Source organism: Ophidiomyces ophidiicola, assembly GCF_022830035.1.
Source record: "Ophidiomyces ophidiicola strain CBS 122913 chromosome Unknown scaffold_73, whole genome shotgun sequence".
In the NCBI taxonomy this organism is placed as follows: Eukaryota; Fungi; Ascomycota; class Eurotiomycetes; order Onygenales; family Onygenaceae; genus Ophidiomyces; species Ophidiomyces ophidiicola.
Window position 1 is genome coordinate 1 of NW_026054713.1, and position 14702 is coordinate 14702.

Consider the following 14702-nt stretch of genomic DNA (forward strand, 5'->3'; position numbering starts at 1 on the left):
TTCTCATGTTGTTCAATTTGATATGGACAAAACTGAACTGATTCACTTCACCAAAGATTATTCTGAATCAGATTCAGTTTCATTGAATGATCTGACTTTCAAACCAAAAGATCTAGTTAGATGGTTGAGAATCTGGTTTGACAATCAACTCACTTTCAAAAGACATGTGGAAATCAAAATTGCATCAGCTGAAAGAGTCTTGAATCAGATAATAAGACTTTCAAACACAGAAAAAGGTCTTACTTTTCAAGCAATGAGACAACTGTACATGGCTTGCATCACTTCTGTTGCTGATTTTGGAGTTCCAGTTTGGTGGAATGGTCAAAAGAGTCTACTTCATAAGTTTGAAAGACTTCAGAACTCAGCTTTAAGAAAGATTCTAGGGGTCTTCAGAACTTCTTCAATCTATGCTATGGAAATTGAAGCTGCTATTCCTCCACCCAAAGTGAGATTCAATAAACTGTGCAGAAACTATGCTTTCAGATTGTTGAAATTGCCAGAAAAACATGCAATCAGATCAAGAGTTTCTTCAAGTTTTTCTCCACATTCAAATGGAATTGAGTTAGATTGGAGAAAGTTTCTGGACTGAAATCAAAATGAGTTGACTCTGGATCATGTTGAACAAACACCTGGAAAAAGAAAGAGAAAAAGAACAAAAAGAGTTAAAAAATATCCAAGTCACTTGTTCAAACTATGTTCTATGATCTCAGATCAGATTCCTTCTCTAAAGATTGAAACAGTAACTTCAGAATGGAATAAACCTTGGAGTTCAAGTTTGAATGAAATCATTGACATTTAAATTGATTCAGCAGAGAAGATACTTGCAAAGAAAAATCATTAACAACTTCTTCTCAATTTGAAAGACTCTGTGACCATGTATTCAGATGGTTCACAGTCAGAAAATCTGACTACTGGTGCAGATCTTTATATTTCAGTAATAAATCAAAGATATTCTTGGAGATTGAGCAAACATATGGAAGTGTTTGATGCTGAACTCTTTGCAATTGAAAAAGCTTTCTCCAATGCTTTGACTCTTTCAAATTCAAGAATCTTTTCAGAACTATGGGTGTTTTCTGACAGTCAAGCTGCCATTCAGAGACTCAATGCACAGAATATGAAAGCTGAACTGTTCTACATTGAATCAATTAGAAAAATTGCTAAACAACTTAAGTCTAAAGACATTAAGTGTCATCTTCACTGAGTTCCAGCTCACATGGGCATCTTTGGCAATGAAGAAGCTGATATTGCTGCAAAGAAAGCAACTGAATTGAGATAAGATTGTGCTGAAAAGTATGTTTCTTTTGCTTACATCAAGAGACAAATCAAAGAAATGGCAATGCTTGAATGACTAGAATACATTTTTGAAAATGGAAGTGATGTAAATCACTACTCTCAATTCAATTCAAAACCAAAGTGGAAAGCTTGTCCACTTTCATTTCCCAAACAGATTTGGTCAACAATTATTCAGTTGAAATTGGGTCATGGTTACTTTGGTTCTTACTTAATAAGACTACCAAATCATGATAGGGAAATCTGCAGACACTGTGGCTGCAAAGAAACATCAAAACATTTGCTCATGGATTGTTTAAGTCTGAAAGATGACAGACAACAGTGTTTGAAAGAGTTTAAAATTCCACAACTGTCACTTGAGTTTCTATTTAACACTGAATTGGGTTTGAAATGGATGGAAAAGTTTCTCAAACAAACTGGAATAGTCACCAGAAGATGACTTCTGAATGAAACAGACTGAGTATCTTTAAAGATCTCACTTACAATCTCATTATTTGTTTTCAAATTTCTGTGAAGAAAAGACATAAATCACTGCCCTGACACTCTTGTATGTTTTTCATTTGTTAATTTGTCCATGATCATGTCTCTGATCATTGTTTTTGTAACTTAGTTAAATCCTGCAAGACAGCTTGCAGGTAGTCTTCATAGTCTCAGACTGCACAAGACTATAATGAATAATAATAATAATAATAATAATTAAATTAAATTGAGAGTAGTGATTTTCATCACTTTCATTTTTAAATAAATGTTTCAATCATTCAAGCATTGTTATTTTCTTGATTTATCTCTTGATATAAGCAAAGAAAATATATCTTTCAGCATAATCTTGTCTTAATTCAGTTGCTTTCTTTACAGCAATATCAGCTTCTTCATTGTCAAAAATGCTCATGTGAGCTAAGACTTAGTGAAGATGACATTTAATGTCTTTAGACTTAAGTTGTTTAGCAATTTTTCTAATTAATTCCATGTAGAGCAGTTCAGTTTTTATATTCTGTGTATTGAGTCTCTGAATAACAGCTTGACTGTCAGAAAACATTCATAGTTCTGAAAAGATTCTTGAATTTAAAAGAGTCAAAGCATTGAAAAAAGTCTTTTCAATTGTAAATAGTTCAGCATCAAACACTTTCATATATTTATCTAATTTTCAAGAATATTTCTGATTTGTTTCTGAAATATAAAGATCTGCATCAGTAGTCAGATTTTCAGACTGTGAATCATCTAAATACATGATTACAGAGTCTTTTAAATTAAAAAGAAGTTGTTGATGATTTTTCTTTGCAAGTCTTCACACTGTTATCATTTTACATTCATCTCATTATTCAAAAAAAATTTGTACAATCTTCTTAATGCTTAGATGCTCATGCTTCATATCATTTAAGATTCATAAATCCCATAACTGATTCTATAATCTCACTAGCTTAACTAAACACATAAAATCTGCCACAGATGCTTCTTTATGAAGATCAGTGACAACATATCCAAAGATTCTGAATAATGTTATAGCAATATAAGTTATCTTTCTCTCTCTCATACTTGAATTTATCTTTGCTGACCCCAACTGGCAAATGGTTTTGACTTTTCGGAAGTGAAAATCAGGGCCGGAGGAAATCGATAGAATATCAGAGAGGTAGAGAATTGATCAGAGAATCAGAGATATCAAACCAATTTTGAAGAGATCTTGTTTTGACTGAGTTGTGCTTGAATTTATCTTTGCTGACCCCAACTGGCCAATGGTTTTGACTTTTCGGAAGTGAAAATCAGGGCAATTTTGAAGAGATCTTGTCTTGACTGAGTTGTGGTTGAATTTATCTTTGCTGACCCCAACTGGCCAATGGTTTTGACTTTTCGGAAGTGAAAATCAGCGCCGGAGAAAATTGATAGGATATCAGGAAGGTAGAGAATTGATCAGAGAATCAGAGATATCCAACTGAATTTAAAAAGATTTTGTTTTGGCTGAGTTGTGATCAAATTTCTATGTTCTGCCGGAATTTTGGCTGTGTTCTGCAGTTGTACCACTTTGATGGGGTATAATAGAGTTTGGTGGAAAAATTATGTAAGCTCAGACTCCAATTCAGCTTTGGTGTTGCTGGTTAAGGCTTAGTAAGCCAGGAACACAAAAACTTTTCACTGTGAAAGACTGATAGAGAGCCACCAAAACTGAGTGAATTCTTAATCAGTTTGAGGATGCAAGTATTTTCCTCTTGGGTATAGATTCTTTAACACAAAAGAAAGCAATTTCCAACGTTTCAGAGCTGTAGTGGAGATGGTTGTGTTGTGGTGACCAGGCAAAGTGCCTGAGTAGCCAAAACTGGCGACCCAGTCTTTGGTGTGAGATTTCCCACCCACCACAGTAAATTGCCGGGCGAAAATGGAGAGAATAACTAAATGAAACAAGAGCTTTCCAATGAATATATTTTCATTAAATTTGACTTAGAATTGATGGTGTTCCATATCAAGTGCTGTGGCTGAATCTTGGTTGTGGAAAAAGAAAGAGAAAAAGAACAAAAAGAGTTAAAAAATATTCAAGTCACTTATTCAAACTATGTTCTATGATCTCAGATCAGATTTCTTCTCTAAAGATTGAAACAGTAACTTCAGAATGGAATAAACCTTGAAGTTCAAGTTGGAATGAAATCATTGACATTTAAATTGATTCAGCAGAGAAGACACTTGCAAAGAAAAATCATCAACAACTTCTTCTCAATTTGAAAGACTCTGTGACCATGTATTCAGATGGTTCACAGTCAGAAAATCTGACTACTGGTGCAGATCTTTATATTTCAGAAATAAATCAAAGATATTCTTGAAGATTGGGCAAACATATGGAAGTGTTTGATGCTGAACTCTTTGCAATTGAAAAAGCTTTCTCCAATGCTTTGACTCTTTCAAATTCAAGAATCTTTTCAGAACTATGGGTGTTTTCTGACAGTCAAGCTGTCATTCAGAGACTCAATGCACAGAATATGAAAGCTGAACTGTTCTACATTGAATCAATTAGAAAAATTGCTAAACAACTTGAGTCTAAAGACATTAAGTGTCATCTTCACTGGGTTTCAGCTCACATGGGCATCTTTGACAATGAAGAAGCTGATATTGCTGCAAAGAAAGCAACTGAATTGAGACAAGATTGTGCTGAAAAGTATGTTTTCTTTGCTTACATCAAGAGATAAATTAAAGAAATGGCAATGCTTGAATGGCTGGAACACATCTTTGAAAATGAAAGTGATGTAAATCACTACTCTCAATTCAATTCAAAATCAAAGTGAAAAGCTTGTTCACTTTCATTCTCCAAACAGATTTGGTCAACAATTATTCAGTTGAAATTGGGTCATGGTTACTTTGGTTCTTACTTAATAAGACTACCAAATCATGATAGGGAAATCTGCAGACACTGTGGCTGCAAAGAAACACCAAAACATTTGCTCATGGATTGTTTAAGTCTGAAAGATGACAGACAACAGTGTTTGAAAGAGTTTAAAATTCCACAACTGTAACTTAAGATTCTATTTAACACTGAATTGAGTTTGAAATGGATGGGAAAGTTTCTTAAACAAACTGAAATAGTCATCAGAAGATGACTTCTGAATGAAACAGACTGAGTATCTTTAAAGATCTCACTTACAATCTCATTATTTGCTTTTAAATTTCTGTAAAGAAAAGACATAAATCACTGCTCTGACACTCTTATATGTTTTTCATTTGTTAATTTGTCTATGATCATGTCTCTGATCATTGTTTTTGTAACTTAGTTAAATTCTGCAAGACAGCTTGCAGGTAGTCTTCATAGTCTCAGACTGCACAAGACTATAATGAATAATAATAATAATAATAATAATAATAATAATAATAATAATCTAGAAACTCTAGATACTGTTGTAGTAATATAAGTTATCTCTTTCTCTTATGCTTAGATCTCTTCATAATCATCTCTCATTCAATCTAATCTCACTTACAAAGATCATAAATGATTGTCATGTTATCTGCAACCACTTAATTCTCACAAAGTGTCAGAGTAATGATTTATATCTTTTGTTTACAAAAAGCTAAATAATAAAAATAAATGAAATATTATATAACAAATCTTTAAAAATACTTAGTCAGTTTAATTCTGAAATCATCTTTGTTAGAATATAACATTCTCAAATATAATCAAATATAAATTATATACTATATATTATTTTATATAACATGTGTATAACATGTATAACTTCTATAAAATTTACAGAGTCATTTACATAAATCTTAATTAAATATAAAGTTTGATCTATAACTCTTTTGAAATTAGTTAAAATCTTATTACATAAAAGTTTATTTCAAACTTTATTTTCTAATAGAGTTACAGTCATAAGATTAATATCATAGTATTTGCTTGTATAAATGATTAATCAAGAAAAGAATAATAAATTGAGATGGCAAATTACATCATAATATGCTATTACATCATATAGAATGTCATCATATGTGACATCATCAATAACATCAAAAAATTCAATGTTGCATAGTTTATTTTCCAGATTAATAAACTATGCACATTGTATTAACTTAACAAGTTTTATAATCAGTTATACCAATTTTTGATAAATCTACATCATAGATATTCTGGTTTATAAAAAGTATCAGCTACTGAAATTAAAATTTATAAAATGTCTCATATAATAATTCAGTTTTCTAAAAGATATAACTACTTTTTACAAAACTATTACAAGTATTGTATAATATACTGCATCATACTGCATTATACATTACATCACACATGATGTAACACTTATAAATCAAGACAAATATGTCATCACTTACATAACTCAAACTCTAAATTCACAGTCTATAAATAAGATCAAAATTCTCACTGCAAAATGTAATTAACAGAACAATTTAACAACTTCTTTAAATATTCATTAACTATTTCTTTTATACTATTGTTTTCTGAAATTTATTATCACCATTTTCCCTCTACTCATTCACCAAAATCTTATATATAACTACATACTTATATATTTATATATATCTATATAGTTATTAGTAAGTATATTCTACTAACTAAGCTTTTGTTATATGAGCTTCTACTGCACATTGACTTGCTCACATTGCTAAATAAATCATGAAAAATGACAATTTACTATGAGAACTACATTATAATTATAGTGAAGTCATTACTCTTACTGTAATCTTACTGTCATATCTACATTTAGAAATTAAGACTTATGAAAAGAGAAATTGAAACTTCATACTATAATCATCATACAATTCTCATACTAAAAGAAGATTTTGAAAGAATTTATTACAATTATAGAGAAGCTGTCACTCTTACTATGATTTTACTTTTTGAGAATTAAAATTTATGAAGAGAAAAAAATCTATAAAACTCTGTACTGCAGTTATCTTACATTCATTTCATTATTTAAAAGAAATGTATGGAATCTCTTTCATACTTAAATAATCATACTTTTAGTCATTTAGAGTTTGTAAACTCTGTGACTAATTACATAATTTTATTAACTTAGCTAAACATATAAAATCTATCACAGACACTTCTTTATGAAGATCAGTGACAACATATTTAGAAACTTCAGATACTATTGTAGCAATATAAGTTATCTCTTTCTCTCTCATACTTAGATCTCTTCATAACTACCTCTCACTCAATTTAACCACGCTTATGAAGACTGATGAACCATTGCCATGTTATCTGCAACCTTGATTCTCACAGTCTAATAAACTTGACACTAACAGTCTAACACCAAAGCTTATAATTACACTATGCTACATTGGGCCTAGCCCATTTCTGCCTCCTCCAGAGTGGGAGGTGTGAGGATGTGAGGCAAAGGATGGTGAACTTTATGTACAGCCGTTATTTAACAATGAATGGGTTTAACATAGAGACATCATGTCAAGAGAGAACATGCAGAAATCAAAGCTCCCTATAATCACTAGGTCTAAGGCGTTTCTGTTTCGCCTGGTGTCGGTGTGGGTTCACCGGTTGTCGAAAATAAGCATTATCTTCTTCCTTAGCAAATGGTTCACTGAATGTGGTACGTTGTTGGTTCGAAAATGTGGCAGTTTCGCTTGGTTGTTGTACTGGAAATGGCTGGAACATCTGACTGTGCATGGGCATAAACCCTTGGCCAGCGAATATGTTTGATGAAATAGGACCGCCCATTGGGACCATAGATTGAATCATATTCTGGTGATAGAGGCTAGGCTGCGCCGCCGTCACAAAGTTAATATTCGACGATTGGTTCCATAAGCCACCAGAACTGGCAAAGGGAGGCGGAAAACAAGATGAGTGGTCCACACTGGCAGACGTTCCGAAGGGATTAAATGGCGTGCGAAAAGGAATAGTAGAAGGATTAGTAATGGAATCCAGTACGTCGGTGCTGCGAGCATAATTCGAGGGGTCTTCAAATCTGGCTTTCTTTAAGGCAGCTGCTGGGAGTGTCTCGTTATGGTGATTTCCCGCATCATCTGCAGGTCTCTTGGGTATAATTTTTGACATTAAATCCGTGGCCAGATGTGGTGAATCACCAGAGGTTCCTTTCTGATTGGGGCTGAGGATTATGGTTGGTTGGAATCCTTGCTTTGCATAATCGGCTTGCTCGGCTTCATATTCTTTAATCCGCAAAATGGCATCTTCATCAACTGAGAGGTTGTCAAGTAATACGCCTTCAGCATTGCATCCTGGGCAAACAAAGTCGCTTTCGATTAATGCATTCGTGATACAATCGTTGCAGTAAGTGCTTCCACAACAAGGAGTCTTAGTGGGAGCGAGAAACATACGTTTATCGGACGGACAGAGAAGATTACGAGATTGAAGGCCTTTAGTACTCTCGATCGCTGCAAGTTCTGCAGCAGCAGCAGCAGAAGCTTTGGCTTTCTCTTGATACAGCTCCCATGACGCTTTATCCGGCTCAGCGATCACAAAATCGCCGTCCGCGTTTACCATGACACCGGACAGTTTTGGGTCCTCGCTTGACTTATCGAACGCTCGTGATTCTGGTTTGTCTACCTGCTTCTGAAACGATCGCGGTATACCGGTTGAGCGTTTTACACGATAGCGGCCGTCGAATCTAGGGTCGTTGTTGGTGGGACATGCCTGAATCCAATGTCCTAATCTTGTTAGTAAGGGCAAGAGGATTGGCATTCAGCATCTCAATACCTTTTTCCCGGCAACGATAACACAGGTAGCCAGGCGGTGGAGGATGGTCGGGAGCATTAGTATTCAATGCTCGATTTCGACTTGACGGAATTGGAGTAGCACTGTATATTCTTAGTGAATGGCTTGAAATGATAGATATCCAACGACAATAACCATGTACATACGTTGCCATATCTTCTTGCTGTTCCTTCCACTGGGATTCTTGAAAATTCAATACAGCCCTGATCTTTTCCTCCTCGGACTGCACGATGTCCAAGTCTGGTATTGAAGCACAGGGATTGTTTCCCGGTCTGTTCATGCCATTTAAGTCGACTCGAATTGAAGGTCGTGCTGTTACTGGCATTTTACCCGATATATAACGAGCAGCGGCACCCTTTCCGGGTCTGGAGGCTGGAAGCCTCCGTGCGATAATAGAGGTGGACCGGGGAATAATTGCGGTGTCATCATTGTATTCTAAATCTACTGTCAGTGTTATAAGTTATGCTGTCGGCTTGAGGTCCTGTCACGTACCTTCGCCGGTATCTTCGTGATAGATAGCAAGATCAAAATCCGAGCCATCGCCTAATTGGTTTTGATTGATAATTTCTCTTTTCAGCTCAAAAACAGAAATACCGGTTCCGTCAAAGGATACCCTTGATGGTTCTCTTTGGGATTTGAATTTGAAATGGACAGAAGAAGTCATGATCACTTGTGCAAACCACAGACAAATGACGGTATCTGATTGTTCCAAACTGGACGTCCTAAAACAGAATAGTAGAAAGGTGTATAGAGATGGGGCACAAGATACAGAAAGACTTTCCTGAACAAGCAATGATTTGAACTAACAGAAGGGATGAAGGGATGAGAGCAAGAAAGGAATTGCACTGTTCAAGGAGAGTACCAAAAGGCCTGGAATCGCAACCGATATGAACCTCCTGTGTACATGAGATAGCTTTTAGCTCCTAAAGGAGAGAATAATCGTGGTATTGGATCCGATCCGAGGCTACCAGCCAAATGAAGAGGTCATCGAGTGAACAAGTTCCAACGTTCCAAATACTCCACTTGCAGGCAAAAACTGCTAAGACAATACCAAGATAAGATATATCGATAAAAAGTCCTACAAGGTCTCACTCAGCAACTGTAGACTGTGTGGAATTGCAGATGTGCAGTCGTGGAAGGAAGGCGAATATATGGTAAACGATGTGGGCCAGAAGAAGAGTTGATGGTAGAAAAACGTGGTGACTTTTGAAAGGAGGTTAGTAGTAAGGAAAGCTGCAGAATAGGGCGTGCTGAATATTTTCTGTCTTGGTCATCCTGAAGCCATAAAAACTTGGAGGAGATTTGGGCTGAGAGCACCTCTGCATTAGTTGACTACCTAATGAAAGCCAACGCCAGAGTATTATCAGATGACACAAGAACATGTGACTATCATGTGACTTGTCTAGCCCTATTACTTTACTTATACAGTACCACTGTTAGCACCCCACACCAAAACATCTATACACTAAGATAGTAAGATAATTTTCAAAATTTATTATCTTAGCAACTAACATAATTCATCATAAAGTGACTGAACTTACAAAGCAATCAATTTTTCTACTGTAGATCTCTACTTTCAAAATTCAATAAAATAATCAAAAAAACTGCTACTAACTTAGCAGTTGAAGATCTACACTAACAGAAGACTTTTAATTATATAATAACTGTTAAAAAGTATAAAATCAACATAACTACATTGACACATTACTTTAAAAATATATTAATTTCTTAATATTGTTAGATATCTGTTCTTATGCCCATTGTTGTTTGGTTACTAATACTCATTGTTGTTTGTTTTTAACATACTTGTTTGTTGATTTCCATTCTTGCTTGTTTGTCTATGTTGTTTATTGTTTGTGGTAGATAAACATTTGTTGTTGTGGACAAATTCCACCATCTTTGTTGTTTTTTCTCAAATTTACACACATCAAAGGAACAATGCATGTAAATCACAATCAGATATAATAAAAATAAGAAGAATTATCTATTTAATAGCACTGTTTGACACAATTACAGCAAATTCACAAAACTACAAGTAGAGTAAGCACTTTCAGCTCTGGAGAATCTTTCTTTTCTTTCTCTGCTTTGTATTTAAGTTTTCTGATTAATCTAGATTGACAAGAATAGTTTTAAGTTCTTCTCTCTTTTCTAAGTTTTCTCTTTATCTAGATATCTTCTCTCTTCTTTTCCATGTATCTAGATAGAGATTTTAAGAAATTTGAACTGTGTCTTAAAAGTGTCATGCTCACTGTAGACTAGATCTGCTTCAAGAGCTAGTATCTTATTAGTTAGCACAGCTTTAATTTCACTAGTACTTAAAAGTCATACAGATACTGATTCTCTTCCACAGAAGATCAGCAATGAGTTCTTCTCTTATTGTGCATATAGCAATACTACTTTGATACTATAAGTGCAACTTAGTTATCTTTCTTACATTGTAGACTTAATATGTTGTTCTATAGCATCTATCTTATAGACTGTCACTCTACAGTTTCCATTAGATTGACTGTTGGAATCTCTTTGAAATTTCAATGAAACAAGACTGAATGTTAATTTCAATTGAGTTGATCCCAATCTCTTCTCAAAATTTAAAAATTAGTTTCAATTAGACTGACTGTTGGGGTCCCTTTGGGATCTCAAGGAGACAAGACTGAATGTCAATTTCAATTGAGTTGATCCCAATTTCTTTCCAAAATTTGAAAATTAGTCCCAATCCCATTTCAAAATATGAAAACAAGTCCCATTCTCTTCTCAGTTTCAAATTTTCTATGTTATGTTGCATTTCTAGATTTTTCTATTCCTAAAACAACTTTAATTTTTTTTCAAACTTTATTTTGAAAGTGTATTTTTACACCAAAATATGACAAAATAGAAAAATTGGCACATCAAGTCAAAATGCATGTATACATTTGTATATGATTTTGATACTAAAAATAGTATAAAATAAGATTTTATTTTAAGTTTAGGGAAATCAGGAATTTCTATCTCTAATTAAATAATTTCAATCTCTTTAAATTAAGTCCCATTCCCATCTCAGAACTTGAAACTTAAGTTTCAGTTCCATTTCAGTTTGAACTATTAAGTCCCAGTCCCATCTCAATTTCCCATTAGTGCATTAGAAATGGGATGTCAGTTGGGAAATTTCTGTCTCTGTGGTCAGTCTAGTTTCAATTTCATCTTAAAATATGAATAAAAGTTCCATTGTCTTCTCAGTTTCAAATTTTATATTTTAAGTTCTATCTCTAGATTTCTCTATTTCTAAAACAACTTTAATTTTTTTTCAAACTTTATTTTGAAAGTGTATTTTTACACTAAAATATGACAAAATAAAAAAATTGGCAAATCAAGTCAAAATGCATATATACATTTGTATATGATTTTGGTACTAAAAATGGTATAAAATAAGATTTTATTTTAAGTTTAGGAAAATTGAGAATTCCTATTTCTAATTAAATAATCTCAATTTCTTTAAGTTAAGTTCCATTTTCATCTCAGTACTTGAAACTTAAGTCTCAGTCTCATCTCAGTTTGAACTATCAAGTTTCAGTCCCATCTCAATTTCTCATTAGTGTATTAGAGATGGAATCTCAGTTGGGAAATCTCTGTCCCTGCAGTCAGTCTAGATAGAGATTTCAAATTTCATTAAACTTAAAATAAAATCTTATTTTATACTATTTTTAGAACCAAAATCATATACAAATGTATATATGCATTTTGACTTAATGTGCCAATTTTTCTATTTTGTCATATTTTAGTGTAAAAATACACTTTTAAAATAAAGTTTGAAAAAAAAATTAAAGTTGTTTTAGAAATAGAGAAATCTAGAGATGGGACTTGAAATATAAAATTTTTAACTGAGAAGAGAATGGGACTTTTATTCATATTTTGAGCTGGAATTGGAACTAACTTTTAAATTTTGGAAAGAGATTGAGATTTGAAATCAACTCAATTGAGATTGACATTCAGTCTTGTTTTGTCAGTCTAGTTTCAAGTACTATCTCAGTACTTGAAACTTAAGTTAAAAAGATTGAGATTATTCAATTAGAGATAGAAATTCTCAATTTTTTTAAACTTAAAATATAATCTTGTTTTATACTATTTTTAGTATTAACATCATATATAAATGTATATATGCATTTTAACTTAATGTATCAATTTTTCTATTTTGTCATATTTTGATGTAAAAATACACTTTCAAAATAAAGTTTAAAAAAAATTAAAGTTGTTTTAGAAATAGAAAAATCTAGAGATGGGATTCAAAATATAAACTTTGAAACTGAGAAGAGAATGGAACTTTTATTCATATTTTGGGCTGGGATTGGAACTAACTTTCAAATTTTCAGAAGGGATTGGGATCAACTGAATTGGGTTTGACTTTCAGTCTTGTCCCATCAAGATCCCAAAGGGATCCCAACAGTCAGCCTAAAGTCTTAGTCTGTTACACAGAGAAACTGTCTTCTTAATAACTTTAAGTGCAGAATGAAAAAACTTACAGAGAGTCATGATTTAATATATGAGAGATTAACTATCATTATTGAAACAGCTTTACTAATAAAATATATGAGAAATAGATCACAGTTGATTGTATGGAGTACAGGGTGAATTTGAGCAAAATCAAGTTTCTACATATCTACATTTTGTGTGGAGTTCCTAGGGCACGCTAAAAAACGCCGAATTTGGCACATTTCGCAATACTTTTGCAAACAACTGTAAGCACCGATGCGGGGCCGGTATTATCCTATAATTACAGACTAAATTTCTCTTGCCAATCTGGACTTTTTTGATAGATTACTCTTACACTCCTTAATTGGGAATTAAATTTTAAAGCACAGCACTCTATATCTATACAAAAGTATCGTAACCCATGCTCAGGACAGATGGGGTCTCTCAGAGAAGACTCTAGACCACATCAAACCCATGTCTTCGATGGCCTCTTATTTGATTTTGATGGAACAATAGTTGATTCAACGGCTGGTTGGTATTCGAAACTTCATTTGGTAATCATGGTTGCTGATGTTTTCCCTGGGTGAAGCTATTGTGAAACACTGGCAAAGGTCAGAGATACGTTCGTTCTGATAGTCAGCAGTTTCTCAAGAGGAAGCAGGTTAGGACTTGAAATCGGAGTTGATCCCGCAGTAATCCTTGCGACATCGCACGGGCGGAGAAGTATTGATGTTTTAAAAATATATGCGCCTGAAAAGGCTTCCTGGGAATGTGGGTAGTCCTTAAAAACTGATACTGCGTTCTAGATTTCCTTAAAATACTTACCATCTTAGGATAATCAGATGTGAGCACGGCCGAAGCTCGAATTCCTAGAGAGTACGGAAGCGACGCCATCGAAATCCCGGGTGCACGGAGTGTTCTGGATGCGCTCAATGATGTGGGAGCGCCCTGGGCAGTAGTCACATCAGGCACAAGAATGCTATTTGATGGTTGGCTCGATGTACTGAAGCTGTCTCGTCCAACTCACGTTGTGGTTGCTGAAGATGTCGAATTTGGCAAGCCACACCCTCGATGCTATCAGCTTGGACGTTCGCGACTTGGATTTGACGATAAGGCCACAATGCTTGTTATCGAGGACGCGCCTTCCGGTGTCAGGGCAGGCAAAGCCGCAGGGTGCAAAGTCCTGGGCCTTGCAACAACCCATGAGTCTGCTCAACTTCAAGCGGCAGGCGCCGACTGGATAATCCAAGATCTTCGTGATTTCAAGTTTACGAGGAACCATGACCACATCGAGGTAGAAATCCAGAATTTGTTATAATACATTTTAAAGTGATACATTTCTTTTTCAAAGCCCCCGCTCCCACCTTGGTCTAGCTCCGGTGGTTCCCTACGTCGAGTCGCATATAAGAGGAGGGCTTGCCACATATTTCCTAGCACAGGACTTTCAGCATATAGTGCAGTACTAACAGTGCGAAACACCCAAAATCTCAGCGGCGCCCAACATCCCTATTATTGCCAAGCAACAGCACAACCACAAAATGTAATTAATTCCATTAAAATGATGGTATTGTTATTATTCCTATTATTCATTATAGTCTTATGGAGTCAGAGACTATGGAGACTACCTGCAAGCCATTCTCATAAAATTTAATCTAATTGCACACAAACAATGATCAACGTCATTGATAAATTAACAAATGAAAAACATACAAAGAGTGTCTGAAGTTCAACTCTGAACAATAACTTAATAACTTTTCTATACAGAAATTTATATATAAATAAAAGCAATTTAAGTTTT

At 34.3% G+C, this 14702-nt stretch overlaps 2 protein-coding genes across 2 annotated transcripts; one reads left to right on the plus strand and one right to left on the minus strand.

Annotated features, from left to right (window-relative positions):
- Positions 1-7198: 7198 nt before the first annotated feature.
- Positions 7199-9125, minus strand: MPE1 (the record flags this gene model as incomplete). Its single annotated transcript, XM_049255908.1, has 4 exons — positions 7199-8394; positions 8444-8544; positions 8608-8896; positions 8954-9125. 4 exons carry the CDS (start codon positions 9123-9125, stop codon positions 7199-7201), a joined length of 1758 nt encoding a protein of 585 aa, XP_049105116.1.
- Positions 9126-13338: 4213 nt separating this feature from the next.
- On the plus strand, positions 13339-14222 carry GPP1 (DL-glycerol-3-phosphatase; the record flags this gene model as incomplete). The annotated part of the gene is made up of 3 exons (XM_049255909.1): positions 13339-13487; positions 13548-13675; positions 13747-14222. The coding sequence occupies 3 exons, from the start codon at positions 13339-13341 to the stop codon at positions 14220-14222; spliced, it is 753 nt and encodes a 250-aa protein (XP_049105117.1).
- Positions 14223-14702: the final 480 nt, after the last annotated feature.